The sequence below is a fragment of the Cariama cristata genome, unplaced genomic scaffold, assembly GCF_000690535.1.
Source record: "Cariama cristata isolate BGI_N322 unplaced genomic scaffold, ASM69053v1 scaffold37946, whole genome shotgun sequence".
In the NCBI taxonomy this organism is placed as follows: domain Eukaryota; kingdom Metazoa; phylum Chordata; class Aves; order Cariamiformes; family Cariamidae; genus Cariama; species Cariama cristata.
Genome location: NW_009621035.1, coordinates 5,150 through 32,076, shown reverse-complemented (window position 1 = coordinate 32,076; position 26,927 = coordinate 5,150). Strand labels below are relative to the sequence as shown.

General features: G+C 43.5%; 1 protein-coding gene across 1 annotated transcript in view; it reads right to left on the bottom strand.

Moving 5' to 3' along the window:
- REXO1 (REX1, RNA exonuclease 1 homolog (S. cerevisiae)) overlaps nucleotides 1-26,219 on the bottom strand; it is a 32,264-nt gene extending 6,045 nt beyond the window's left edge. Inside the window, exons 1-11 of the mRNA XM_009701814.1 lie at nucleotides 26,177-26,219; nucleotides 17,264-19,047; nucleotides 13,791-13,892; nucleotides 11,148-11,349; nucleotides 10,301-10,464; nucleotides 8,345-8,482; nucleotides 7,198-7,321; nucleotides 5,989-6,102; nucleotides 4,662-4,799; nucleotides 2,660-2,773; nucleotides 1,923-1,996 (exon numbers count right to left, since the gene is read on the bottom strand). Of these exons, the coding sequence (XP_009700116.1) occupies nucleotides 1,923-1,996; nucleotides 2,660-2,773; nucleotides 4,662-4,799; nucleotides 5,989-6,102; nucleotides 7,198-7,321; nucleotides 8,345-8,482; nucleotides 10,301-10,464; nucleotides 11,148-11,349; nucleotides 13,791-13,892; nucleotides 17,264-19,047; nucleotides 26,177-26,219 (2,997 nt within the window). The remainder of the gene's footprint in view (nucleotides 1-1,922; nucleotides 1,997-2,659; nucleotides 2,774-4,661; nucleotides 4,800-5,988; nucleotides 6,103-7,197; nucleotides 7,322-8,344; nucleotides 8,483-10,300; nucleotides 10,465-11,147; nucleotides 11,350-13,790; nucleotides 13,893-17,263; nucleotides 19,048-26,176) is intronic.
- Between the last annotated feature and the right edge of the window lie 708 nt (nucleotides 26,220-26,927).

The following is a 26,927-nucleotide window of genomic DNA, read 5'->3' as shown; positions in this document are numbered from 1 at the left end:
ATGTTTTCCTGCACTAGTTGATGCAACTGTCCAATTCTTCCTGGCTGAGAGGAGGGCAGAAGAGTTGCTTCTGTTTTTCAGACCACAGAAAGAAGCAGACTCCGTTATCACAAAGAACAGCAGCTCCAGACTACTTTGCTGCTGGGGAGCGGTGCGTACGAGCACAGCTCCGTCCTGCCATCTCCTGCCACACTGGCTAACTGCAGTGTAATCCAGACAGGCGCATCTCAAATGTATTTGGAAGGAAAAGACATAGACATGGTTTTCTAACTAGCTACAGATCTAGTTATTTAGAACAGTTTCTTTTTACAAATATTTGCTGTTTTCAATGCCGTCCTTCAAAGCTGAAAGATACTGTGCTCCCCAGTAGCCCAAACATCCCAGTATCTCATTGCACACTCTCATCCTCAGCAGGCTGTGGACTCCAACCTTAAATCTACCAAAAGATGCTGTGAAGCTTGCTCATTTGGATGAGAAAACCAAGAAAGACGAAACATAGTGATCTGTAGCAGCACAACTAGGAGGCAGATGTGAGAGGATGCCTGAGCCCTGGAGCACTGGCGGCATGCTTCATTGAGTAGGAGGCTATTAGAGAGATTGTGTGTTTCTTAAAAGGCCATGAGGTTTTATGGGCTACAACAGCCACGCAAAAACATGTAGAGAAGTCATGTTTTTATAGCCCCATCAATTTCTCCTGACTTCCCTGCTGGATGTTTTTTGGAACACTGATTAAAGAGAGATCCTAATTTCACATGAAAAAGAAATAGGAGAAGTAGCAGCCTGCCTGATCCCATCCATGCTTCAGACTGTGCAGGGCAGGCTTTTATGGTGTCCATACAGATAATTCATCCTATTTTAACAAGTCTTGAATTTTGCCCCAGAATTCACTTCACAGAATTCACAGTTTTTGGCCAGAACAAGAAGGGCACACACCTCTCCAGAACCTACAGCCAGCCTTGCTGGCCCTGTATTGCTTGAGGTCTTTCAAGTAGTGGGCAGGAAGATGCCTTATAACAGACACACTCTGGGAGCCCCTTCCACTGGACATGACCCTTTTAGATCCCTTCTCACTTCGTTCCTCATCATGCTCCTCTCCCCTGCGTGGCAGCTGCCGAATACAAAAATGCCACTGAAACAAGTGATGAGGAACATCCCCAGAGACCTGAAGGAGAGGCAAAAGATGGATTGCTCCCTTCACTCAATGGTTCGAGAGGACCAGTGATGTCAAGCTGAGAAGCCAGCTATCCTTTGCCTAAGGAAAAAAAAAAAAAGCCCTAAAGCACCTGTGCAAAGGTATCCCAGTGTTCAGCTCTATCAAAGGGCCAAAACTCCATTCCTGAGCAGGTTCTTCATTCTGCTTTCTAGCGCTGGGATCCCTTCGCGCCCCCTCCTTCCTCAAGAGAAGTAATATTTATGAGTTACAACAGGCTCCTTGGGAACGTTCCTCCCCTTAATACAACAAAGGGCATGCAGTAAACAGAAAACTAAGAAAAGATTTAGCCTACAGCAGAAAGTTACCTTAGCACAGTTATCTGGGAAAGGAAAGAATGGGAAAAAGGTTTTGGCACACTGTTGTCAAGGCCCCAAGACTGCTCCTTGAAAGGAAATCCCTTATTTCTCACTTCTTCAATGTTTCCCTAAAGAAGTTTGTATATGAGCTTTTGCTGCATGGCTTAATCCACTGTCACTTGCTTAGAACAAATGAAACCACCTCACTCCAGACAGCTGAGCCTCCTCCTTCCTGCCAAACATTGAATTTTCCTACCTTTGCATAGCAAAAGATATTTAACAAGTACTTGTCTTCCCCCCTTAAGAGAAGCCACCATTCTTCTAAAGGCTTAAGCAACAATTACACAGCCATCACCACCGTAAGGAGAGGACAAATGTAACCGAGAATAAAAAGGTGTTGCTCAATAACTTACTTTAGCAACCTGGCAGCCTGGTGAACCCACAGCCCCTGAGCAGCAGCTGTAATGAGTTTCCCATCCACCTGGCACTGAAAGAGCAAGAAGAGATAAGAGTCAGAGAAGAGTCCTGTTAACAAGAGACCTAAACTTTAGCTCTCACATGCAGAGATACCCTGGATAAGCACAGCAACAATAATGTGTGAAACAAAAGGGAAAAATAAGTATGGATTCACACACAGCGATCTAAAGAGTTTAACTCTCTCATACTCAGCCAGACAAACTCCAGAAGCCACCTAGATGCTCTGATGGAAAACCACAGCAGAGCTCAAACTAGGTTACTGTCTTGCTGCAAATGAATTCAAACAAGACCAGTAAACTCTCCTGGGCAGTGACAAATGTCTAGTGCTCCCAAGTCAGCCTCCTAAAAAGACTGATTTTTTCAAAAGGCACAGGAAGGTGTGGGTTTTTTTTTTTTAAATTTTTATTTTGTTTTACTTTTTTTTTTAAAACAGAAAGATGAACAACCTTTGCTCCAGCCCCAGTGTCACATTTTCGGTCCCAGCAGCTCTTTGCAAGGCTATTTCAGCAGCAGCAGGGCCACCCTGTGACAAAACTAGGAACTGTCACAACCTGTCAGCGTGACAAGCCCCAACAGCCACAAAATGTTCCACAGCAACTCAAACCTGAGGTAGCCTCTGTCCGGAGCTAGAGCACAGCTAGCGTGTGACTAAGCCCTCTTTGAAGAGATATACCTCTCTGCTTGCGTAGCCTTCCCCAGTGATGGACACACTCCTCTTTGCGAATGCAGTTTCCAGAGGCTGAGACCATGTACTCAGTGCCACAGCGACAACAAATCCGGCAGGAGGCTTTAAGAGAAGAGAGAAGCAAGAGTCAAGTCACTAAAAATCCTTCACCTGTTAAACTTGGCCAAAGCACAAGTAAATCAGAATCACTCAAGCCCCAAACACTGGTGAAACAAATTTTCCTGTTAAAAAGGACTCCAAATGTTGTTTCAAACTCCCATTAACTCACACAACAATCCCTCTGAAAATGCAGTCCTGCAGAATTTGCCTCCCAAACACTTCTCAGAGGCAAACATAAGACTCCCTACTGGTTTTGGTGCACAACATCAGCTCCAACACAGATCACATCAACATTTGCTGCATTGTTTCTCCATCCACAGCAAATTATGTTGTAATCTAACACAGTTATTTTAAGAACAGGATAAATAAGTCATTCTTTGGACATCAGAGCTAATGAAGCCCGGTTTCCAGGGGATCTGTGCCTTGTCACTTCCAAATGACATTCTAGTTCTTCCTGGGCACAGCTTTTTCTGTAACAATTCTCCAGCATCTAAAAAAGGGAACGCTTGCAGCCCAGCCTGACCCACCGAGGGGGCAGTTATGGACCTCTCTCTCCTCTGAATTGTGGGCAGTACAAGCACAGATGACAGAAGGGAAATGCAAAAAAACACAGTAAAGGTGTTGACTGTTGTGCTTCTGATCTCCATGCAATTCCCTAAGTTCTAGTGTGAGCATTTAAGCTGCTAGCATGTTCTCAGCTCTGCATAACACCAGTCTAGACCATTTCTGTCCATTGACCATGGCCGCAGCATTAACAGACCAGCAACAGCTTTAGTTAAATAAGAAGAAATTCAAAGATTCTGCAACATCTGTAGGAAACTACAGAAACAGTACCAGGAACATGATCGCAGAATCGTATAAAGGAGCTGGCTGGTTAACTGGAGAAAAGGGCTCCAACAAATACAGTACTTGACAGTGTTAATGCAAAAGAGCTTTCGTATAGGTTGCTTCAGCAACCACAGGACAAATGTAGACACAAGGTGTTAACACGGATGAGCACTTAACACACTTTAGCAAGGTCTCTCCAAAGAGATGCTCAGAGGAGTGTGGCAAGGCATCTCAAAATATATCCTAAGTATGTGTTTTATCCCTGGTGCACCACAGCCTGCTCTAATCAGCGTTTGAGAAGCATAAAACCTGCTACAGGAGCTCAGAAAATTCAGACAGAGGAGGACTCGATCCTGTCCTGAGGAAACCTGGGGGATCATTTTGTCCAGTTGCAGAAAGGGCTTTCGGGAACTACTTGGCCCAGCGCTGTCAAGAGAACAAGCAAAAAAACGTGCAATCCAAACGAGCAAGGCACAACCCACTGCAAAACCAGCCTGGCCCAATGTCGGTCCATATCCCACCAGAACAGCAGTTCATATGCACAGGGACACAAAAAAGTCCTTCCCCTGGAAGAGGGGAGCGTCATCAGATGCAGCCTCCAAGTTACTGCAACAAACTTGGAGTCAAAACCGGCACTGAGTAAGCAAGTGCAAAAAATGTGCCCTTACGTGGGGTGGCCAAAGGCAGCTTGTCCAGGGAGGCAACCTGGCCAATTTGTATTCTTTGGCAGCAATTAGAAACCTCACTCAGCCTCACAGCCCCACATGCCACAAACTATATAAACATTGTGACAAAGATAACATTCTTGTGACATGCAAGCTGAAGAAACTCGTCCTTGAGAAAGGCAGCAAACTTCGGCAGCTACACTCCTGTCCTCCGCAGCCAGCTGGCCTGCAGAGACAGAAGTCACAGCCAAGGAGACCCATAACAACAGGAGCAAATTGGCTCCACACTGAGACCAACAACATCTTTATGCAAAAAGACCAGTTGCAAGCAGGACAGGCATCTCCAGCTGTAACATATCTAGCAAATCTTGCATAAGGGAAGAGCCAGCAAAGCTTACAGTCAATGGTTTTCTTCTCCTCTGCAGTGAAGAGGACAGCACGCCCAGGCTTCTCTGGGTGAGGCATTGGATAACCATTTTCCTTTAGTTGCTCCTCAGTCATGAGATACTCCTTTAGTCGCCGGTACAAGGCAGCTCCTGCACACAAAGACAATGTTGAAGCCAGATCACTTAAGTAGGGGCTGTTTCTCTTACTGTTTTTTGCTTTATCAAGCCTCCTGGCAGGGACTCCCACTATTTTGAACTTGCTTCTGCTGCCTTTGTTCAGGATTGACGGGGAAATAGGTGTCAGGGCAGTATTTTTTAAGATCTGGTCACTGGTGCACAAGCTGATTTTTAACCTCTTCAACAACCAGCATTCAGTCTGGAAAACACAGCTGAAACAGAATTCTTCCAAAGGGTCCATCTTCAGGCCTTTTTGTTACCAACGTGAGACTTTTCCCATTTTAATGTTTTAAATGCTTTAACTGATAATTTGTAACACAGCCCAAAGAATACCCCTCAAAGGCCACCCACAGCTAGCTAAAAAATTCATTATCTGAAGCTTTCTTCCTGCTGTTGATTTCAGGCTGCTCGTTTCATTTCACAGAATAATTGTAACTTCTTGCACTCTGCTCAATATCTATTCTTTCGCTGCTACGTTAAACCCTTCCAATATTGCTGCGTACTCTTTGATGTTGCTTAGCTGAGCTATACAGGCCCTTTTAAGCTTTCTCCATGTCAATTCCTTCTGCTCCGTGGCCTCTCTGTCTCCTCTCTGATCTCCTGAACAATTTGCCTACATCTCTTGGCAACCAAAACACCCATAACCGATTTGAGCCAACATGAATAATGCTTGTGGCACAACCCTTTGGCTACGATACGACCTTACTATGACATTCGTAAATGTGAAATTGAGCCCTGCAGAGTAGATGGAGATATTTGTAAGTTTGCCTTTTAATCTGACAGGCACATCGTAAAGTACTGCTTCAGGGCAAGAAAGTTAAAGTAAAATCGAGACAGAAATAAAAGCCCAAAACTCAGTAATACCCAAAACACAAGAGGCAGCTCTGAACAGTTACCGATGCTACATCAAAGCCATGCAGACTACATCAGTGAACTCGCAGCCCAAAGCGGGGAAGCAAGGAAGGCGCTGAGCAGAGGGGCATACCATTCAACCCAGCGACTCTGCAGTGCCATACCGCAGTTAGGTAATAACTCCTAACACTGGCCCGCAGATAAATCACAGCACTTCATGCACCAGAGCCAGATCCTGCTCTCTCCAGTCACAGCATTATACCTCCAGCTATAATTTACAGGTTACAGCCTCGCAGGAGCAGGGTCTTACCTGTTAAATCCTCTGCTCTCAAGCTCCCTGACCGGTTTAGAGTAAAGCTTGTCTTAGCAGCAAGCTTCCCTCCCAGCACAGCTTCATGGGACACCACTTTCTTGTTACTTGTCTCTGCAGCGAGAAGAGGGAAGCAGCAAAATAGGACAGAGATCAGGTACTCAGCTGAGTAAAAGTAAGTGACTTCAGTCCTAGAGTTTGGGGCACTACACATCGGCAAAAGGAGGAATGCATTTATCCTCTTGCATTCTTGCTCTGCTCCAGAAATTGGCACATGTAAGGTGGTGGCCTAGCATTTTCCTTCCACCACCATAGGGAGCTTTCTGTTTGCACTATCAGCACAACAGCAACTTTTTTTAAAGGTAGCAAGGACATTTTTACAGTTCCCCTGGAAACTGTGATAGCTCTACCTGCTTACTCTGCATAGCAAGCCGTCCTACTGACCAACAGCAAGAGAGGACTAAGCACAGAAGCAACTCGACCCAGTCATGTGCTGCACGGTGGCATCACCCACCCAGAGTGGGAAGCTTTGTTGTTAGGTCCCTGCAGACCAGACTCCCACGCTGAATCTTTCAACTTCTTTTAGAAAGGAGCTTCAGAGCTCTAGAATATGCTCAGCACATCAGATAATGGCAGATAGGTGCTTTTTACTGATCATTAACTGGCAGCCCTCTCCTAAAGGCCAGCCTCCCAAGTTCAGCCGCTCTGACTAATGGCCATGAAGGTAATGAAGACAGAGGGGAGAAAAGGGAAGAGACCAGGAAAAAAAAAATTCACAGGAACAGCACAAATTGATTGTTTAATGTACCCTCTCGAGAGCCAATAATGAAATGTCTTAACCCTCTTCGTTTCTCTCTTGAAGCTTAATGTGTGTAACAGATTTCTGCGGTGATGGACGAGTCTATCACTTTGAAGGCATCATGTGAAAGTTACTCCATTAGCGGGGCTTTTCATTTTAAAGAACTTGTGCTAAAAAAAAAAAATCCATGTGGCATTATCTCCCTTTAGGTTCAGACAGCCAACAAAGCATTGTAGGACTTGCCTCTTGAAGGCCCATTAAAGCTTGCCAGACTATAAAAAGCTAACTGGAGTTGTTTGCCTTTCAGCATAATGCTTCTGAGAAATGGGTCTGTCTTTTCAACAAGTTTCTCTTCATGGCTTCTAATCCAAGCAGGGCTCTGATTATTAAACCACAAACATGGTACGTACTGTTCGTACTGGACGGGGAATTGGGCACTAGGCTTCGGAGCTTCTTTAAGGTGTTCACTGCCACATTCAGGTAGATGTTGCGACTGGTGCTACGTTCATAAGCCACCTTCTCTTCTGACAGAGCCTGCAAACAATGCAATTCATTACTACATACTCTCCTTCCACTACTGCTTTTGGAGAAAAGAAACGTTTGGCTCTTAAAATACAGAATCCAAGTATCATAGAAAAAAAACCAAACCACCCTTGCCTGTCAAGGAATCAAGTAATAAAGTGGAACATGGCACAAATATATACTGGTTCTGGGGCCTGCTTAGGTGAGTAAGAGAAAAAAAAAGTAATTGTATCTTAAACAAAGTGCTGGAAGAAGCATTTTCACGTTAAACCTTCCCTGACAGATTAACAAAGCAGTTCTGGAACTGCCTGGGAAAAGCTGTTTTCCCCACTTCAGTGGCAGTGCAAGATTTTAACTGGCAAGACAAGGAAGTTTGGCAAATGGTCACTTCCTTGGATACAACAGGAACATTCCCCCTAGCGAGCTGTGAAGGTGAAATCCCACAAAAGAAATCCTTGTGGCATCTGCTTTGGTTACAAAACACACCACATAATGTCCCATATGTACCCAACTAACATTAATGGCCAAAGTTTTCCAATAAAATGTATTACTTTCTCAACTCTACTTTTGGAAATCCTACTATATGATTCCCCACTGCTAGGAGGCTCCTTAAAAGCTTCCTTTAAAAGTCTTCATAAGCAGCAAGTTTTACCAATTCCATCTATCTCAAACACTTACCTGTGCTGAACACTTAGATTCCAGGAGGTGTTTGCTGCTGTACCACAGCAAAAGGCCTTTCTTGTCCAGCTTGATCATAATGCACATTCCCCTACGTCTCTCTGCTGGGGTTATTAAAAAGATCATGCGTGCTTTCCGAATGAAGGGAAAGACAGGATTTCCTACTGGAAACCCCCACTGGAATTATACTTTCTGTTGTCCAGTCTGGAATTATTTAATGCCAGTTTCCTCTACAGAATTATATGCGGATAGGAGAGTTTTCGGAGTTTGCTGCAATTTCAGAAGATCTTAGCCAAGGCAGAGGATGTTATTCTCTGCTGCAGACTTTATTCATAAGAAGCAAGCATCAGTACAGACCTTGTCAAACGCTTCCTGGGAGGAGGAGCAGAATTTCAGGCACTCATCAATGAAGAGATTGAGATATCTTTGACGAATATTTGTTGGAACTTTAGCACCAAATTCTGTGGGAATAACAGGCCTCTGTAAGCTGGCGCTCTAGAGATGAGACAGAGAGAAAGGAAGAGGCTATTCAGGGTTTAAGAAGTATGTTGCTTTGAGTCTGTCACACTTCCTGCTATGTTATTAATAGTGGCATGACTTCCTTTCTGAAAATCTGCCCAAAGCTAAACATAACATGCATCATTTTTGGTACTCAAAATGCCACTTGAAGCTTTTGTGCCACCTTCAGTATTTGAACTACTTCAAAAAACAACTGTGTTTCATTATGCAACTCATCCAGCAGCCAAGGACTCCCAGTGGCATTAGTCTCAACACTAACTTGTACATAACAAGCACCCCAGACCATGAAAATGATGACATTTACATTAAGAGATTCAGGACTAGGATGGTACCAAGCACCACACTTTGAATTGGAGACATGAACACACGACACCAGTTATGTGCATGATAGACATGGTTTTCTTTTTGGTACTCTGGCTGTGAAGAGAGCTGGGAACTCCTGCCAGGCTGGCAGCCAGCTAAATCATCACACTTTCTGTGGGATTCCTGTAACTTTACTGCATTGCGGTTTTTCTTCCTTTTTTAACACCAATCATCATGCTCCTGAAAGGATTTCCCCTTAAATTAAATGACATTTTCTTCAGGCGTAAAATCTGCATCCTGGACTGAGTTATGAGCTACCGCTGCAGTTTTCCATTTAACAGCAGTTTATCCCCCAAATCACACAAATTGCCTCTTTTTTGGAGAAGCAGCTGTACGTTTACCCCTAAAGACTGACAAAACAATCGGGTGCTTTCTCCATCCCATCCATAACCCAAAACATCTGCTGCAATCTGTAATAAAACCAGCTCTACAGAAGATACAAGCATGTTCAAAGCAGAGCAACTGGTCCTATCCCAATGGGAAGAGTGCTCATTTTCCTCAGGAGACTGCCCTGTTCAAGGGGATTTGGTTCTTTTCATTACATATATTTTTTTTCTCAGCCTCTAATACGATACCCTTAAGCACCTCTGTAACACTGCTAACTATTTTATCCTTTCAGTTGTTTCTTTTATTTTTAATCAGCTTCAAGTTATATTTTACTAAGGTAGCTTTTTGGGTGGGGAAGGAAGAAAATGATTTTCACTCTTACAGAAATAATCAGAGTATGTTATGACATATCTCGACACAAGATATCACCAATAAAGGTAACTTTAATCAAGTCCTGGTACGAACCACATTCCTTGTCACCCATTCCAGCAAACAGCTTCTTACGCCATCCCCCCACTGCTACGTGAGGAATTCTATTCTGAATTATCGTAGCGAGTAACATGTTCCCCAGAGCTCACGGGGAAAGGAGGGACTTCTTTGCTAAGGAACTCATAGCAAAAGTACCCAAAGATTTTATTACTTTTTCCCCAAATATTAACAGCAGCATGGCGTTTAAATAATCACATTTAAATGATCACATTTTAACTATATAGGTCACTGTGGGACATTATTTATAACCACCTTCCTCAGTACAGCCCACAAAGCCAGGGAAGGCCATTAATCCTTTTGAACATGAGAGGCTCCAAGTCCCTGACACAAACAGCTACGCACCTAGCCAGACAGCACAACAGAAGACTCAAACTGAAGAGATGAGTGATCAATATTCAAAGAGATCAGAGCAGCACTTAAGTATTTCTATCTTTATAAGCTCCTACCCCTCAAGTGTTTAATTTTTCATACAATGCTATCGAGGAAAACCACAGGAAGAAACAAACCCATTTAATCAACCTATCCGCTCTTCAGAGAGTGCTAAGTTTGGAGCAGCATGGTTAAACATACCACCCTCAATGGGGAATGACCAGAAAGATTTCAAGTTTCTCTTACCTGTAAGGAGGGAACATGTGCTATCCTTTTCGGCACGATGGTGCTGGTGGTCTTTGAAGCCATCCCAGCTAAGGTGCAAGCCTTCAGAGAAAGGGTGGGTGTTTCAGAGTCATTGGAAGGTGTGACACTCCTGCCAGTAACAGTCGTCTTACTACTCACAAGGCCTGCGAGAAACAGAAAACATATTTCGGTAGAAACCCGACTACCAGGCTTCAAGTTGCCAGAATGAACTTACTATAAAAGGCCCATGCTGCAAGCTGTGATTTTTTAAAATCGAAGCCTCCAAAGGGATACAAATTGGGTAATTTTACCACCTTCCAGGCAAGGATGAAGGAACCTTCTGCCAGGAAACGTGCCTCATTTCTGTTTGTTTTGGGGTAACTGAGTCAGCAGAGTTTAAAGAGGTAACCCTGTCAGCTACAATGCACTAACTGCCCATCATCACGTCAGCTCTGACTCCTTCCAACTACAAAGGGATACCAATGAGTATTAATTAGTATTTCCCTCCTGTTGGTGCCACCTATGAAGGCTTAAATGGCAGTGTGAATGAGGAGCAAACATGCTCCAAGGAAGAAACAGAAAAAGAATAGGCTGAAGTGAGGGAGGCTGGGTGAGACAGATGGGGGAAAAGGGGCTGTAGGTCTTGTCTGCTGCTCTTCAGAACAGAATGGAATTTCTCAAGAGAATGACCTTCCACTGGTCACTATCAGCAAAGATTCAAGTCATGGCCAACGCTACACATCTCTTGATAGTTTCACATCCGCTCGGGAGAAATTTAAACAGAAAGCAGTATCTTTTAAGAGGGGGGAGGACAGGACAGTGATCACAAATAACGCTGCTGGCTTACTTTGTTTGGCTGCTGCGGAAAGGGCTACATTTGGCACGTGAGCGATCCTCCTCTTTTCTCCTGGTAAAGAAAGAGAGGCCTTTTGAACAGCCACAGCCAGCTGTGCCGCCTGCTGCTGAGCCAGCTGGATCCTCTGGTAACAGACTTCCTGAGCGGTGGGGGGACGGTATGGCCGGATTACGGGCTTGCTCGGGACCTCTGCCTGCACAGACAAAAAAGTTTTAGAGCCAGCACACTCGCCTGCTCAATCCCCAGCCTCTGGCTTCCATTCACCCAAGAAAGCTCTCTTTTCCTCGACCTCTCTCTGTTAACAAATACAGGGTTGTGAGAGGAGAAGAACCCAACCACCTTCCAGAATAAGATATTTAGTCACCCACCAAAAAACATGACTTTAATGATTCGCCCTCTGGCAAGGCCTACCAGCACTCTGGCATGTTCCTAAATTGCCACATGGTATTTGAACTGCTTGTTTAATGGCATGATGTTCCCCATCACTGTGCCTAACCCAGTTCTGGACTCTGTCAATACTCTCAGCTCTACAGTCTTGCACTAGAAAATGAATCTAGCCCCATGCTGCCTAGTGCGTGCTTCTTTAGTTTATATTGCAATGAAAAAGCGACCAACTATTCTCCATTGCCCTTTGCTACACAATGCCGAGTTTTACAGCTCTCTCCCTCTCTGTCCTTCCCACACCGAAGAACCAGTGCCATCTACTCTTGCATTACAGCAGCTCCCCACCTCTCAGCAGCCTTGTTTCAGGTCTCTAGTTCCGGTAACTACTTAAAAGTCTCAGATATATGTATTTACGGGATTAGAGCATTACATAAACTGAGCTCTGAATTTTAAACAGGCTCTGCCCCTACCTACTTCTGGAGGCATTTCACTGCTTCAGCCCTTACTAGCACAAACAAGTTACACATGCATTTTCTTTGATGTCCAAATTTAGGTTGCCGGAAAGGTGCCAGAAATTATGTCAGCAGAGAGAGGTTTTCTAGCAGCAGAAGTACAAGAGAAGCAGCAGCAGTACAAACTTCTCCACACTACTTAATAACCTTTGAAATCTGAAGAAACAGGCCTTCCCTCCTGAAATTTCTTCAGAGCAGGGTGCGTTCGCGCAGGCCATGTATAACATGGCATTTCTGAGACCACAAATTGGGGGCAAGCTAGCACCTCCTGCATTCCTGGTCTCTGATGCTGACACCAGCTTCTGGATACCAAACTGAGTGCAGTCAGCCATTAAGTTATAATTACAGACTTCCGAGCAGGACAGGACACTCATTTTCTGCGTCACCTTCAATCCCTTTGGCCCATCATTTCCCCCAGCATCTAAACTAGAACTCAGCTCCTTCCTCTTCTGCTTGCTCAGTCTTTGAGCTATAAATCACAAGCAAGACTGAGCAAATATTCGACTCTGAGGGACACGGCAAAGCACAAGCCTCAACTTTGCACATAAAAGCAACAGTTCAGGTCTTACAGCACCTCCTGAACAGACCTGGCAGCAGTGCCGAGCTGAGATACGCCAGAGAACGCACGTCCCGGTGCGTGCTCAGGGCAGCTGCTGCTGAGCACACCAGATCGGCTGTGTTTGCCCACGCAATGGCTGTGCTGGGGCTCACATCTTTGGAAAGCATTTTGGGATCAGCTGTCACATTAAGAAAATGTATTTAAAGATTTGTACATGTCTAAAAGGCACCTATTTACAATAAATATTTGAGTTAATGAATTTCCAACCCATTTGCTTCAGTCTCTTATCTCTTCACTTTGGAAGAAAGGGCCCTTATCAAAACACACGAACTGGCTGAAGACATGTAGTTAAATAAAACGCATTGTATTGACCTCAGGGCTTGAAATTATTAAAAGCAAAGAAAGCTCTTCTAGGCAGAGAGGAAAGGAAGAACAATTAATTTGGACTACCCAGTTCAAATCAGTGTGTAAGGCTCCACTCTTATCCTACTGGAACATAAAACTGACTAATCTGTGCTCAGCACCTGGAGGGAAACACATTAAACCCTCAGAGAAAACATGAATTAAAATCCCAGTGAGAAAGAAGTAAAAAATTAGAATGTCTTGCTTGCCTTTTTTTTTTTTTAATTCTTCTCCACTGTATTTAAAGTATTTTCACAATTGTGAAAGAAGAGTATCAAACAAGATACTGTTGATATCTTGGCTGATTGAGAACAGATACTGAGAACAGATATAAGGTAATGGTTTTAAACATCTGACAAAATTCCTACAGCTATCTTTTAGGTCCACAAGGCAAAGAAAAGCACCATCAGACACAGACTGACCTTGTGTCCAGCTAGTTTTTATCTAATTTATTGAATGAAGCCATACTGTAGAAAAAGGAACATCTCAATCTCTCCCAATGAGTTACAAGGTGCAGAACCCATTTACTCTTCCACAGCTTACCCTTGGTTTTATGAACGTTTATTAGAGTTTTGCTGCCATTTGTAACAGACACCTAACCACACTTTTCAGAAATCAGAAAGGGGAGGAAAGAAAACTGACACAGAGGTATTCCAGCGCAAACAACTCATATGCTACTGTCTGAACCTGGGACCGCATCATTTTCCAGTGTCGTAACGGGACAGAAAATCCTCACTTTCAAGAATCTAAACTTTTGCTTCTAAAAACTGCACTTACATTTCCTTGTTTGACAAGATGAGAGATCCTTCTTTTTTGGCCAGGAAACAAGGTAGTTAAATTATCCTCTGTCTTTTCTTCATTTCCTTCCTCTTTGGATAGCTGGAAAACAAAAGAAGCAGCTTCCAAAACTGAGTAAGACCTGAAGATCCCTCCCAATGAGGAGATCTCAAAAGTTTCCTTTTGGCTTAACAGAAAGTCTTTGCAGGTGGCAGGCGAGAACAACACGTGGTCAGCTGCTGAACTACTAAAACAAACCCTGTTTTGAACCCAGGAGCCACCAATGAAGCCAATGAACATTCCAGCCTTACAATTCCCACCCAAGCAGTTGCTCCACAAGCTGTGCAAGAGGCAGCATTGGCATGATTCAGGACAGTCCCTACCTGCCACGAGAGACTCAAGCACCCTTCTCCTGCCAGCCGCTCATACACCTCACCCTTCATGGCATTCTTAAAAACCAGGGGCTTTTGGGGTTTGGGGTTTTTTGTAAGTTGGGAGCTGACTCATTTCTGCCTTTGTATAACATGCTGTCAGAGCAGGTCCTGAAAATCTGCTTGACACCAAAGCACAGCGCCCCAACTCCACATTTAGGGAAACGTTTCTCTGCAGTTTTATCCACAGCCGTATCTGCAGAAAGACTGCAGTGACAAATCCCCAGGTCACACATTTATCCAGCCAGAAACCCTGGAGGAAGTAATGGCACTTCTCCAGCTAAAGCTACTTCTGAGCTAACATCTCAGACTTGCTCCCAGGGGCGGGGAGAAACCACTTTAAAATCTTCTTTGAATTTGACTCTGCTGTTCCTTTACACAAAACACACTTCACAAGTTTATTTTTCAAAACTCTAGCTGTTCTCCAGTCAATCTTGCGTTCAGTTTTCCAATACAACCCCTGGCAAAGATCTGAGCAGAGATGAGCCTGACAATCTCTTAGAAATTCAGCAAGAGAGCTGAAGGCTGGATTTGGGGATGAGCTCAGACTCCACTTAGGCTGAGCTTGTGTTCATCACCACAAGGGCATTCTGGATGAGCACTTCACACTGAATCACTTCGCTCTCTAGGAACTCAGTAAGTCTGTTAATTCAGTTACATCCCTAATAAACTCTCACAAAGCGATCCTTCCCGGTGGAGAAGTACCACACCGCCCACATGAACCTTCCCTCCGGACTAGCACATTACTGACACTAAATGACATGGGCTCCATCTACAAAACTGTTCCATAAACAAAAAAAAATTCCCCATGACCAACCCCACCCGCCAGAAACGCAGCGGGGAAGCAGGTACCTACTTACAAACACCCATCTCTCAAAGAAGGACCCCTCCACTGCAATGCTTGTTCCTCCCTTTCCAAAACAGGGGGAAATTAAACTTCAGCGCAGGGATATAAGGTAAAGCACGTGCAAAGGAAACACACGTGGGTGCTGACAGCTGAACATTGCCACTTCATGCCAGAATTAACTGTTTGCAGTGAGTTGCAGCCCCTGGTTCAGCACTTTCTGAATTCAGCCCATTTTGAATCACCTCGTATTTGGAAAGCTCTAAAAGGATTAGTATTTCCCACTATAGATAGTGTGCCCCTAAAGTATTTTCACTTAAACTGGACAATTTGGAGAAACAAAGCCAAAAATAAAGTGCTCTTTCCTAGCTGGGAATTATACTAAACACTGCAGAAAGAACAGGTGAATTTTAAACAAGCAAAATCAAGTATTGCTTAATAGCTCAGAAGAAAATCATTACACTGAACTGCTTTATATAGTTTCTTCTACGATGGCATTTCATACGCGTGTAAAAAAGATCTTTACTTGTCAGCAACACAGACTTCTCTCCGAACGGATTGGGGACATTATTGCAACAGAGAGTTCAGCAAAAAGCTTTAACAGTCCAGCTATTCTTTTCAAAAGATGAGCTCTCCTCCCCACGCTGCAGATCCCGGCTCACTTTGTCCTCCACATACAGATGGTCATGAATGGAAGAATTTTGTTCATGGCCACTTCACCCACCCAACTAAAAGCCTGAAAACCAGCACCAGTTTCTGATGCCGTTTTTAGAATAAAAGTCAACAATCAATCACACCACAAGAAATTGCCTTTCCACCATGCAGTCGCATGGTTCCTGCTGCACTCGCCCTGCCCCTTCTTCAGATCAACAAACCCAGGGGGAGTTTTGCTGTGTTTGAAGGGGCCTGAACTGGAACACACTGGAAGCCCTGATGGCATCCCAGTACCTCCATTACCTTTTGGATGCAGGAGAACTGCAGCTGAAGTCCAATTCCTTGGACAGACACACTCATCCTTTGGTACCCCCTCTCCCCCAGTACACAGAGGGCACCTGATTTTGTGACCTTGCCTCGTTACACCTCCCAGGTAATACAGCTGACTCAGCAACCCCGATACCTCTGCACTGCAGTCAGATGTGCCAGAGGCAGGACGCCAGATACAAGTTTGGGGTGTTTTCTCAATGTTGCCAAATTTCTCACCTTTTTCTTTTCTAAAGCTCTTTCCAGTCCAACTCCCTGAACATGTGCTCTGTACGCAAGCAAAATCATCCCAACTAGAAAACCTGGACGTGCTAGGTTTGACAGCAAGTCGAACAATCCTGCCCATGCACAGGCAGCTGCTCCCAGGATCGAGGGCTTGCTCTTGCTGCTGAGTTGAACTCGGATGTCAGAAGATGAAGGATGAGTTTTGTCTGCCTCTACTTCCCTGCCACAGATGCTGGTAGAGGATCGCTGCCAGCAGCTGCTTTCTAGCCTTTTCACTTGCTGTGTTCTGGTTTAATCTTTGAAAACGAGGGTCTGGCATCCCCTGGGGACCACCTCACAGTCACCAGCAGATGCCTTTTTATGTAAATGCTGTCTCTTTACTTCCTTATCCTGAAACCCCTTGTACCTTTTGAAGACATTTTACCCTCCTTTTCTTATTTGCACCACCTACAAGATATCCAGAGATCCTCATAAAATATCTGCAGTATGCGTTTAAAATAGGAAACAGTTATTTGGGGAGTCTCCAAACCGTCCAGTGCCAACTACATCAACTTACTGGCACAAACACATTGTCCTTTTTCTACCTGCCATTATGTTCGTTAAACTATGCTGCAACAAGAAGGCATCACCCAGAGTAGCAAACTTGGATTCGCTTTGAAACACCCACAACACGCTCTGAAGCCTTTTCTCCAGGCCACTATGGTTCTTAGGCCAGATGGAGACAGAAGTAACGGATAACCCTGAAAGCTAAAGGCCTTGAACGCAAAAGGTAATTGAATTCTTACATTTCACAGCAGCTTTCAATCCAGCAGGTAAATTCAGGTGCAAACTCTTCAAAGCACTCAGTCATGACAAGGATGAGATTCTTCCAACATATGGAGTCTCCCTCCGTAGCCCTCTTCAGCTACTTGAAATAAGCAACACCACTAAACTAAACCAGAATCCTTTCACATTTAGAGGTGAGAGAACCAACCAACCCAAACCAGCATTACCTGCTTCCCCAGCCTTCCCTTGTCTTCAGTCTTCACATCTGTAGATTCATTAAAAATCCTGAGACACTCTTCCATTGGATCTGACTCAAAGTCCAAGTCTTTCTCAAGGATGGAATAATCAATGTCATCAGATGTTGAGGAAGATGATGATGACTTTGACAATTTAGAGCGCTTCACTTTCTTTGTCCCTTCATTTTCACTCTCAGAGTCTGAACTGCAGTCATCACCATCTGAGTCCGAGCTCACATCAAGTAACGTGGATGGCAAAGGCCGGCCTTTGTCATCGTCATCTCCACTCTCATCACCAAACAGGTCAACATGACTCAAACTCCGTTGCTTTCGACCCTTCTTTGTATCTCCTTTTTCTGTAGAACTGACCTTTTCTTTCTTTCGCTCCAGGGCTGGAGGCTTGGTCCCTTTCTCTTTGTTTTTACGACCAGAGCTTTCCTTACCATTTTCCATGTCAGCTGTTTTCAGCTTGGAGTCTTTCTTGCTGCTCCCCAGCTTCTCCGTGCTGGAGCCTTTGATGACACCCTCACTCTTGCTTTTCCCTGAACTACTGCTGGTAGACTTGGATTTTTCTTTCTTAAGCCCATCCACTTTTTCTGACTTCTGTTTTTCAGGTTTCTTTAAATTCCCATCGGTTTTCACTTTGACACTTTTATCTTTGCAGTTCTTCTCTTCATTCTTGGGTTTTAATTTTTCTTCTTTCTTGAGTGCTTTGTCTTTTTCTGTATTTTTACTTTTCTCCTTCTTACCAACCTCATTGAGGCCAGGTGTTTTACTAACATCTGATTTCTTCCTTTTTGTTTTGTCTTTTGAGTCTTTGTTTTTATTTTCAATTTCCTGGTTGTTCTTACCAGAACACAATTTCGCTGCTTTTGCATTCTTGTCTGGTAAGTTTTTGATAAGATTTTTCTGTGAACTTGGAAGATCTTCCATGCCATATTGCGCTGCCGCTTCTTTGCTATCTTGGGAAGCAAAGTCACCCAGTTTGGTGCTCTGCTCTTTGTTGGATAACCCGTCATTTGATTCGCTTTCAGAACCAGCTTTTGACTGCGAACTAACAGAAGTTGGCTTATATTCCACATCAGCCTCATCTTCAGAGGAAGAGAACCTCGCACACACTTCATAGTCATCGGGTACTTCACAGAGCTTCTTTCGTGAAGGAGAGTAAGATTCCTCATAACTAGACACCCTACCCCTTTTAGACCCCTTTGGCTCCTTTGTTGTGGCTTTGCTCAAAAGCCTGGCCGAGTAATTGGAAAGTGGGTCATATTCCAAGTCTGTAGAAGGCTTAGAGTCATCAATTACATATTTGTTGTTAGTGACAGTGCTACTGTATTTCTTATTCTGTACTACAGCCTTGGGAACATATTCCAGTGAGCTACCTTTAGATCTGGAAGTATCCAAAGTGTATTTATTCGACCGGCTAGCAGCAGCGAGAGGAGTAGGGTTGTAGTCCGAGTTATTATTAAAGTTGTAGCTACCTGGATTATACTCTAAGGAGGTAAATGAATCATTTTGTGTCCCAGCAGCAGACACGGGTGTATTTGAAATGAGTGAGGAGGCCTCTGAAGCACTGAACTCCTTTGTTGTTTCTAGCAGCTCCTCGTACTTTTTCTGCTCTCTCTCAACTTCGTTTTTGACTGCCTCAATGGCCTTATTGACCAGCTCCAGCTCCAGAATACCAGGCGTCACATCTGTAATGTCAGCCAAAGTGCCATCCTCTGCCTCCAGTGAGGGCCTTGGAAGCTCTGGATTGTAGGGATCATAGCCTCGCTCTGTAAAAGAGAAAACAACAACAATTTACTGCCAGCAATTTAGGTAAAATTTTATTTGGAGTAAAATTTTTTAAAAAAAAAAAAAAAAAGGTCTTTTTAACATCTGCTCTGATCAGAACCCGATACTGAAAGACACGACCAAAAGCCATGTTCTTGTCACCACAGAATAAATGTTTGATACCAAAAGCCACCAGCGATGATCTCCAGTGATCGGCACGTGTGTGGTTAGACTAGATTTTACAAGCTACTCCTGGGTCTTAGAGGACTAAAGAACTATTAACAAAGTGCTTTTATTACTCATGGAGAAGTTCTATAAACTAAATATTCTTTGGGACACCAAAGAATAATCACTGTATTAGGACCAAGAGGAGTCGAGTGTGCACAGAATTATCCACTTTATTCAATGAAGCAACCAAGGAAGGAAAGAGGATTCCAGTACAAAAACTGTGGATTAGGTTCTCACTTACCGATGCCAATGCCTAAAGCCCACTGAAAGCCTCTGATATTCCTCAAAGCTCAGTATTTCTCACAGCAGCTGCAGGAAAACCAGTCTTATTTGGACTGATAAACGGAGTGCTGCTGGCAGGAAAAAACTACAGGTACAAAGGCAACACAACTCAACCACTAAGACAGGAACACTAAACACCCTTAAACATTAAACATTTGTCCTTTCTGACATTTGTCTTTTCAGGCAAGTCCCCTCTTACAGAGCCATTTCTAGGACTACTAACAGAGGATACGCTTTAACCGTGCTGCACGGCTCTTCCAACCACAGCTCTACAGGAGAGCTTTTGGTGAGTGATGGTTCACCCTAAGGAACTATATGGAAATGTCAAAGCACCCTGTCCAAGGGACAGCTTACAACTGGAGAGTCCGTTAAAGCTCATCTTGTAACATTCATCTTGAAAAGGACGTAGGAGCAGTTGTCTCCAGCATAAACACTCTCTACTTTCCGCCACGGTATCCCAAACTCTCCCACCTACTTTTCCAGCTCATGGGGAAAAGGAAGGGAAAGGGACGTCATTCACACGCACGTGCAGTGACAAGCACCCTGTTTGCCAAAGAACAGGCAGGAAAATAACTTCACCTTCAAACATTAAGACTAGTAATGGAGAAACCCAGCAATAAAGATGACTGCATTTAGCAAGCTAACAGAAGCTACAGGTAAGTTAATGGCTGCTTTTTGACTTTGAACAGTTTTCAATCCTTGTTTTATCATAATGTCTCTGGATGCTGCTATTCCAGAGGAACTTTTTGTTCTTTGTTAGAAGGATAGTAGTAAAACTGGCTTTCCAAAATGAATATGTAGGAGAACAAAACAATAAGCAGAGAGATAAGAGACAGAAAAAACCCACAACTCTGAGGTCTAAGAGGGATGACACAATTTCTTGTCACAGCCAGAAACAAACAGTGTTTGCAGGAGCCATTTGTACCATTCTCACAAGACTGAGGGTTTTTTCTTGGATTTTTTTTTGAGAGGATCCATGAATACACAGTTCCTTCGATAATACGAAAAGAACTTGTCTAGCAGTTGGCAGAACTAGCCTCCAAGGAAACAGAATAATAGAGACTGGGTTAAAATAAAGGTAGTGGTTTCATGAAATACTTTTTACCCCCTTGGGTTTGCAAAGTTTTTTTCCAAACCAATTAGCTCCTGATTGAGCAGGGACTCTGGGCAGTTGCAGTATGTCACCAACTTCCAAAGGACAGTCTGAGCTGTGCTCAGGACCAGAAATGTGGGGAAAAAAGGAACAAAGTGATATATTTCTGTAACTAGCTCTCCCTCCACCTATTGCAAAGTGCTTTACAACCAAGACACAAAGAGCATTTCCAAAACTACTGTCTGCTCTTCCCCATTACAATGCCCGGCACAGCTCACAACCTGGGGGGGAGAGGGAGGGAGAAGGTGGCAAACCAGAGCATCTCAGCGGATGGTGTGCACTGGACAGACTGATATCCAGAGCCTAGTTAGGAAAAGAAACCACAAAGAAATACAGGTAACAAGGAAAAAAACATGAACAAACCTAGATGCAAAGAGCATCATCATGTAAACAGATTATCAAAGCAATTAGGTAGAAGTATTAACCTAACAGCCCATAAAGAACAGAGAGAGCTCCACAGTGGTAGGGAAAACCAGTGCAGTGAAGGCTGGAGGAGTCAGCTATTACCCTTTAACTCAAGATGGAGACCTAAAATTTAGCAAAAGTATTAGGAAGGGAACAGCTGAAAGCCTGGTAATTTGTGCAGAGATAAGTATTAGGTGGCCTACAAACAGACAGAGGTGAGAACAGAGAGCCTGGAACTAAAGACTTGCCAAAATTAAAAAAAAAAAATACCAAACACTACCACATTAAAAAAAAAAAATCCCAAATTACACAAAAGACATCTTGTCCACGCAGAAAAGCAAACTACTTTAAATATATCAGGATACAAAGAAACTAGACAACAACCTAAGCACAGATCTGGTGTCTGATTCTCTGCTGCTTATCTATAGTATAAAACTAATTTGCACACTTTCTTTCAATGAAATGACCAGAGGTAACAATACATTATAACCTCTGAGAATGCCAGCAGGCTTTGAGATATCGTCATGAAAGAGCTCTTTTGGAGGTGTGTAGGAGACCTGATGGATTACCCAAGCACCACTGATCAAAGACTACCTTGTCCATGAAAGACACTTCTGTCCGTTGGGTCCACAACATTAATCAGGACTGTCACCTTTGGCCATGATGCACTTACAGATAATGTAGCGGAAACACAATCAGAAGGGGATTTTATTTATATATCTATATACACACACACATATATATATGGAGAGCCATATACACATAAGCGTCCAAAGTCAGAGAAATTAAATATGCTATCTGAAATCAGGTCATCTTTTCAGATGCCTTATTATACTCCTAGGAACGACTCTGGGCGATGGAGCCCAGTGCCATGCAGGTAGGCACCCAGCTACACCCACACACCCCTTCTTACAACCTGGATACAAGATTCAAAGAAGTTGTCTTCAGCTTTTGCATTTATTCCTCTCAATTTCCAACACTAATATGAATACCCATGGTGTAAAGGAAAATTACTACAAGATGAACTACTGATATACTGATAATTCTGATATACAAGATGTCTGCAGTATTTCTGCTAAAGCAAAATGACTAAGTGAGAGACACCACGTGGTGAAATAACTCTTTTTGAACGGATGCAAAATTGAGAGTCTACGCTGTCCTTTGAGAATCACAAGATAATGAGACTTGAGATGACAACTCCTTATAGAATTGTGAACTAAACTGCTACCAGGACACTCTTTAAAATCCAAACTATTTAAATAATGTACCTCAGATATATGAAATAGTCTTTTTGAGACACAAAAAGGTGATGTTAACCTCAGCACTATACAAAACAAGTTATTAACAATTTACGTAGGACTTCAGCGAACAATTTATTTAACCCAGAACTACTTTAGAATATACCAAAATGAACTGCACTTAAATCAGCCATTTCAGCACAGAGTATACAGAAGCGTAAAACAAGATTCTTCAAAAAAAACAAGGCTGATTGTTTTTTTTTCCTGATTACAGTCATGTTGATCATGGGAAACGAGGCCTCAGTTCTGAGGTGGAGTTGTCTTATTACAGAGCTTCTATAAGCTAACGACTCCTTGCTATACACTAGTCCTTCTAGTTTGTGCAACAGGCAAAGGCAGTAAACAAAGGCTGACATTAAATGAATAATGGGAGTATAAGGTCACCTGTTTGATGTTAAAACTTATTTTCAGTGAATCATCCTGGAGAAAACGAAGTCTATTTTTTTTCCAGGCACCCTACCAGAACACATACTTCAGATGCTTTAAATACAGAAAAGCCCGAACGTATGAGGGGTACTGGTCGGTGCAAATGCACAGGTTTTGGAAGAGGAATCAAGCTCTTGCATGCATGTGGGACATGGATGACAACCACCTTCCTTCCAGATGTAACAAAGCTGCTAAGCAGTAGCAGCTGCTGCTAAACAAAAGGGAGGCAAAAATTAGAAACTTTCAAATTTATGGCAATTAGGATCTCAAAAAGGAAGGGTTTGCTAGCCAAGCTGCAGAGGGACCAGTACAGGTCAAAAGACAGCAAACATTTTCAAGATCCACCACTGCTGAAGTCACCCATTTTCCTGGGTCACCTGGAGCTGGCAACAAAAGGTGCACTCATCAGGAGATGGGGAAGGTGAAAGCTGTTGGGAGACCTCTTTGGAGAGAAAAAAAAAAAAAAAAGACATTTTTATTTTAACATCACCAGAACAGCTTTGTTAGCTTAACAGCTTGCCTATGTTTACAGTGCCAGTACTTAGCAAATGGACAACCTTTGCAATTGCAGAAAAATTATCACCATTGGAAAATTATTTTAAGCTTCTCATGTAATGCTTCACAGAAGACACAGGGGTTTCTCAAGAACAAAATGTTTCAAAAAGGTTTTACCAGCAGGCTGAGTTTTGCTACTCTTTGAAATTAAACAGGGCAAAAGAAATGGCAGGTTTTGGCACAGACCTCATTATTGCAAGTACCCAAAGCAAATTTCCAACAATTAATTTAACAATAATATCCAACCACTTGGAAATAATTAATACTGAGATTTAAAATAGTAAATTTCAAATAATTATCCAGAGTAAATGGGTTAGGAGGGCAGGTAAAGATGCTAAGAAAAATGTTTCTTCAACTTTAAGTATAGCCCTAGTCCTAATGATTTTTATTTGTTCCTTCTTTCTCTTTTCAAATAGAAAATTTAATTTTTAAGATTAGGTATTAAAAGCATAGATAACCTTATGCTGGTCTAAGAACACCAGGAAAGCAAGGTTTCAGAGGTATTACGGCCAGCCTAGTCCAAGCTGACCTCTCCCTATGTACCCCACTCCTTGCATTTGTTATTCCACAAGAGGTATTTGATGCCACAGCATCGAAGTCCATCATGAACCAACACGGTCATTTCTTTAGTGGAAAAAAAGAAGCAAATACGAGAAAAGAAAGTCTTATATTAGCAAGGCTGAAAAAAGTCTGAACAGTCATCTATCACACTGCGGTATTTTTAAACCTGCCGTGACAAAGCCTGCTGAAGGTCAGGGTATGGTTTCACCAGATGTTTTCAGCCAACGTAGGCGCTCGGTGCCACCGAAGGACTGTCTCCGTGGGCTGACCTGGTTGACCAGGGGGTTCACTGGAGGGTGTCACAACCCGCATAGGGAGAGGGGAATCACACCAAGGGACAAGAGCAGCCAGACATCATCCTCATACAAGCCATAAACTGTTTTCTCAGCTCAGCCACCTGAGACTGCTGATGCGCTGTGGCCAGAGAGGAGACATGGACCTGCCCGAGTGGGTTCAGTCCAGCAAGGGAGCAGCTCCAACGTGGGCTGTGTCACTCCCGAGCAGGCAGCATTATCAGGGAATGACACACTTGGGTAGGAAACTCACTTTGACAGGAGGACGTTAGGGCACAGTCCTCAAAGCCGCTCACACAGTAACATCCAGGGAAGCAGTACACACCCCCTAATTTTATCCAAGAAAACACAACTTTGTGCAGTTGTGCCTCTGGCACAGCAGAAGAGTCACCTAAAAGGTCCTCAAGCCTACGAAATACGGTAGCTTCACCCTCTTGATAGCCTCACGGACAGTCCTAGAGGACAGCTGGGACCGCCACTGCTTCACACAGCAACACTACTTAAATCCGAGCATGCAAAAGCCAGAACAAGACGGTCTGGCCCATGCAAAAGCCATCATTTACATTCCTCTATCACCACAGTGATTTACAGTCCCACCCGCTCTGGTGCTAAAACAACAGCGGTAGGCAAAGAGTATCAGAGACGTGTCAAGATCTGTGATAAATGTAATGTTTTCCTAAGAGGAAATCACGCCATTAGTACATTTCTCCTGTACGCTAGGAAAGAATGTGAGAAACATAACTGGTGTATTTGCCAGAACAGGGGCAGAAAGCAAAGGCTGGCATCCAAAATACCATAATTGCTCCCAGGCTGCTACCCCGATCCCACAGCCTGCCATCACACAGGCTAGAAGGCGTCTCACCGTTTTAAAATCGATGATACATTAATCTGGGTAGTCAATGTTTGGATTCTTTGGAGATCTTTCCATTCCCTCTCTCATTATAGCTTTAAAGTTATTCCTCAATATACAAGAAAAGTTGAAATTCTGTTTGGAAAAAAAAAAAATTAGCAGAGACTTATTTCTTCTGTTTCCGAGAAAAAGACAGACCAGAAAACATTTCCACATCTCCTGTATAAGTGCTAGCTAAAACTAAGGACCTACTCCAAAACTTCATTAGCAGAGCAAGTCTTCTTTTCAAAGAAGCAGAAGGAAAAAAAAAAAATACTTAAAGTATTCTGGTGTCTTCTTTTCTCTCTATTCAACTCCACCTTGAAAACTTACTTTGACCAGCATGGTCACAAGTAGTAACAGTACTCCTCACCCACCAGTCCCTTAATTTTCTAGCTTTTCTCTGGCTTGCTCAAGATAAGTTATCTTCTCAACACCTGTCTTATTTCTTTAACTATTTCAGGTGAAGAATTCCCACTTAAGAAAAAAAACCCAAACAAATTCAACAGTCTTTCAATACAGTCACAACTGGACACTTTGAAAAACAAAGTCAAAAAATAAAGAAAAGCACCTTTCAAGCTATTTAAAAACTTCAGCTGTGACTTATGAAGGACTAAAACCAAAACTTAAACTGGTTTTAAAACCTGTCTGGCATTAGTTAACTTGAAAGCTGGAATTCATACTTTGCAGGTCCTTTACGACTCAGATACCTGCAGCTCCGCAGACTCTTAACCAGCTAACCCAACATACTCCCCGATTCTCAGCACAGAACTTCTCCTTAATAAAAAGGCCAGATCTCACACGGAAATTAAAATCCTTGTGCCACTAAACCCTCCAAAGCAGAGCTGAGTTTTTTGCATCATCCATGTATTTAAGAAGCAGATGCAACCCCGAGGACCAAAGTCGCACGTTAAATGAATGACTAACACATGAAAGCCTCTCTGGAGAAGGCACTTCTCTCACAGCTGCTTCTTCACATACTGCAACCCACACAAAAACACAAGTTCACTCCACAGTAAGTCAAAAACTTCAAAGAATTACCTGAGCTCCCCGTGGTTAACAAATATTGCAGATATTTGTTCATGCTGTACTTGAGGCTTTCAGTATCTGCTTGGTACTGCTAAGACGCTCCGGCAAAGGGTTATGGCACAATACCGCTGACCATGTGCTGACACAGCACTTTCTGGGCTGCAGAGATAATTAGGGCAGGACTTACCAACCCAAAGTCCCGCCTTCACCCTCATTTACTCCCAAGAAGGACTGGGTTTTACTCGAGTGTCTGCACGGGCTTTTTGACTGTTGTTCTTCTTTCCTAATGCTACTACTATCACCTTGGGGGATTTTTTTACGTCTTTCCCCACTCCCCAACTGTACGCGTTGCTTTTTACTTAAGCCACACAAGTTGGCAAGCACTGCGGTTTCCCAAACAGCGATCGCCTCGCTCTAGCAGCGTGCTCCCCAGCCAGAGCCCGACACCACCCCACTTCTCCAGCCCTGCAGCCCATGCTCAGTCCCAGCAGGGAAGGAGGCTGATGGGCAGGGAAATGGAACTGGCCATGCCTGTTGGTGTGTGCTTGCCCATGGCCCTGCGGTGCTGCCTCTCCGGTATTACGTGAGCCGACACGCCGCCCCGGTGCCTCCGCCTCGCCCAGCACAGGGCAGCCCAGGGAAAGTGGTTTGGTAAAACCTTGGCCTGATGAATTGTGCTTTCCGCTTCTCCAGCGCTAACGCAGCACTGTGGTGTTTGACTAGAGGGGAAAAAAAAAATATATATATATAAATCAGAGAAAGT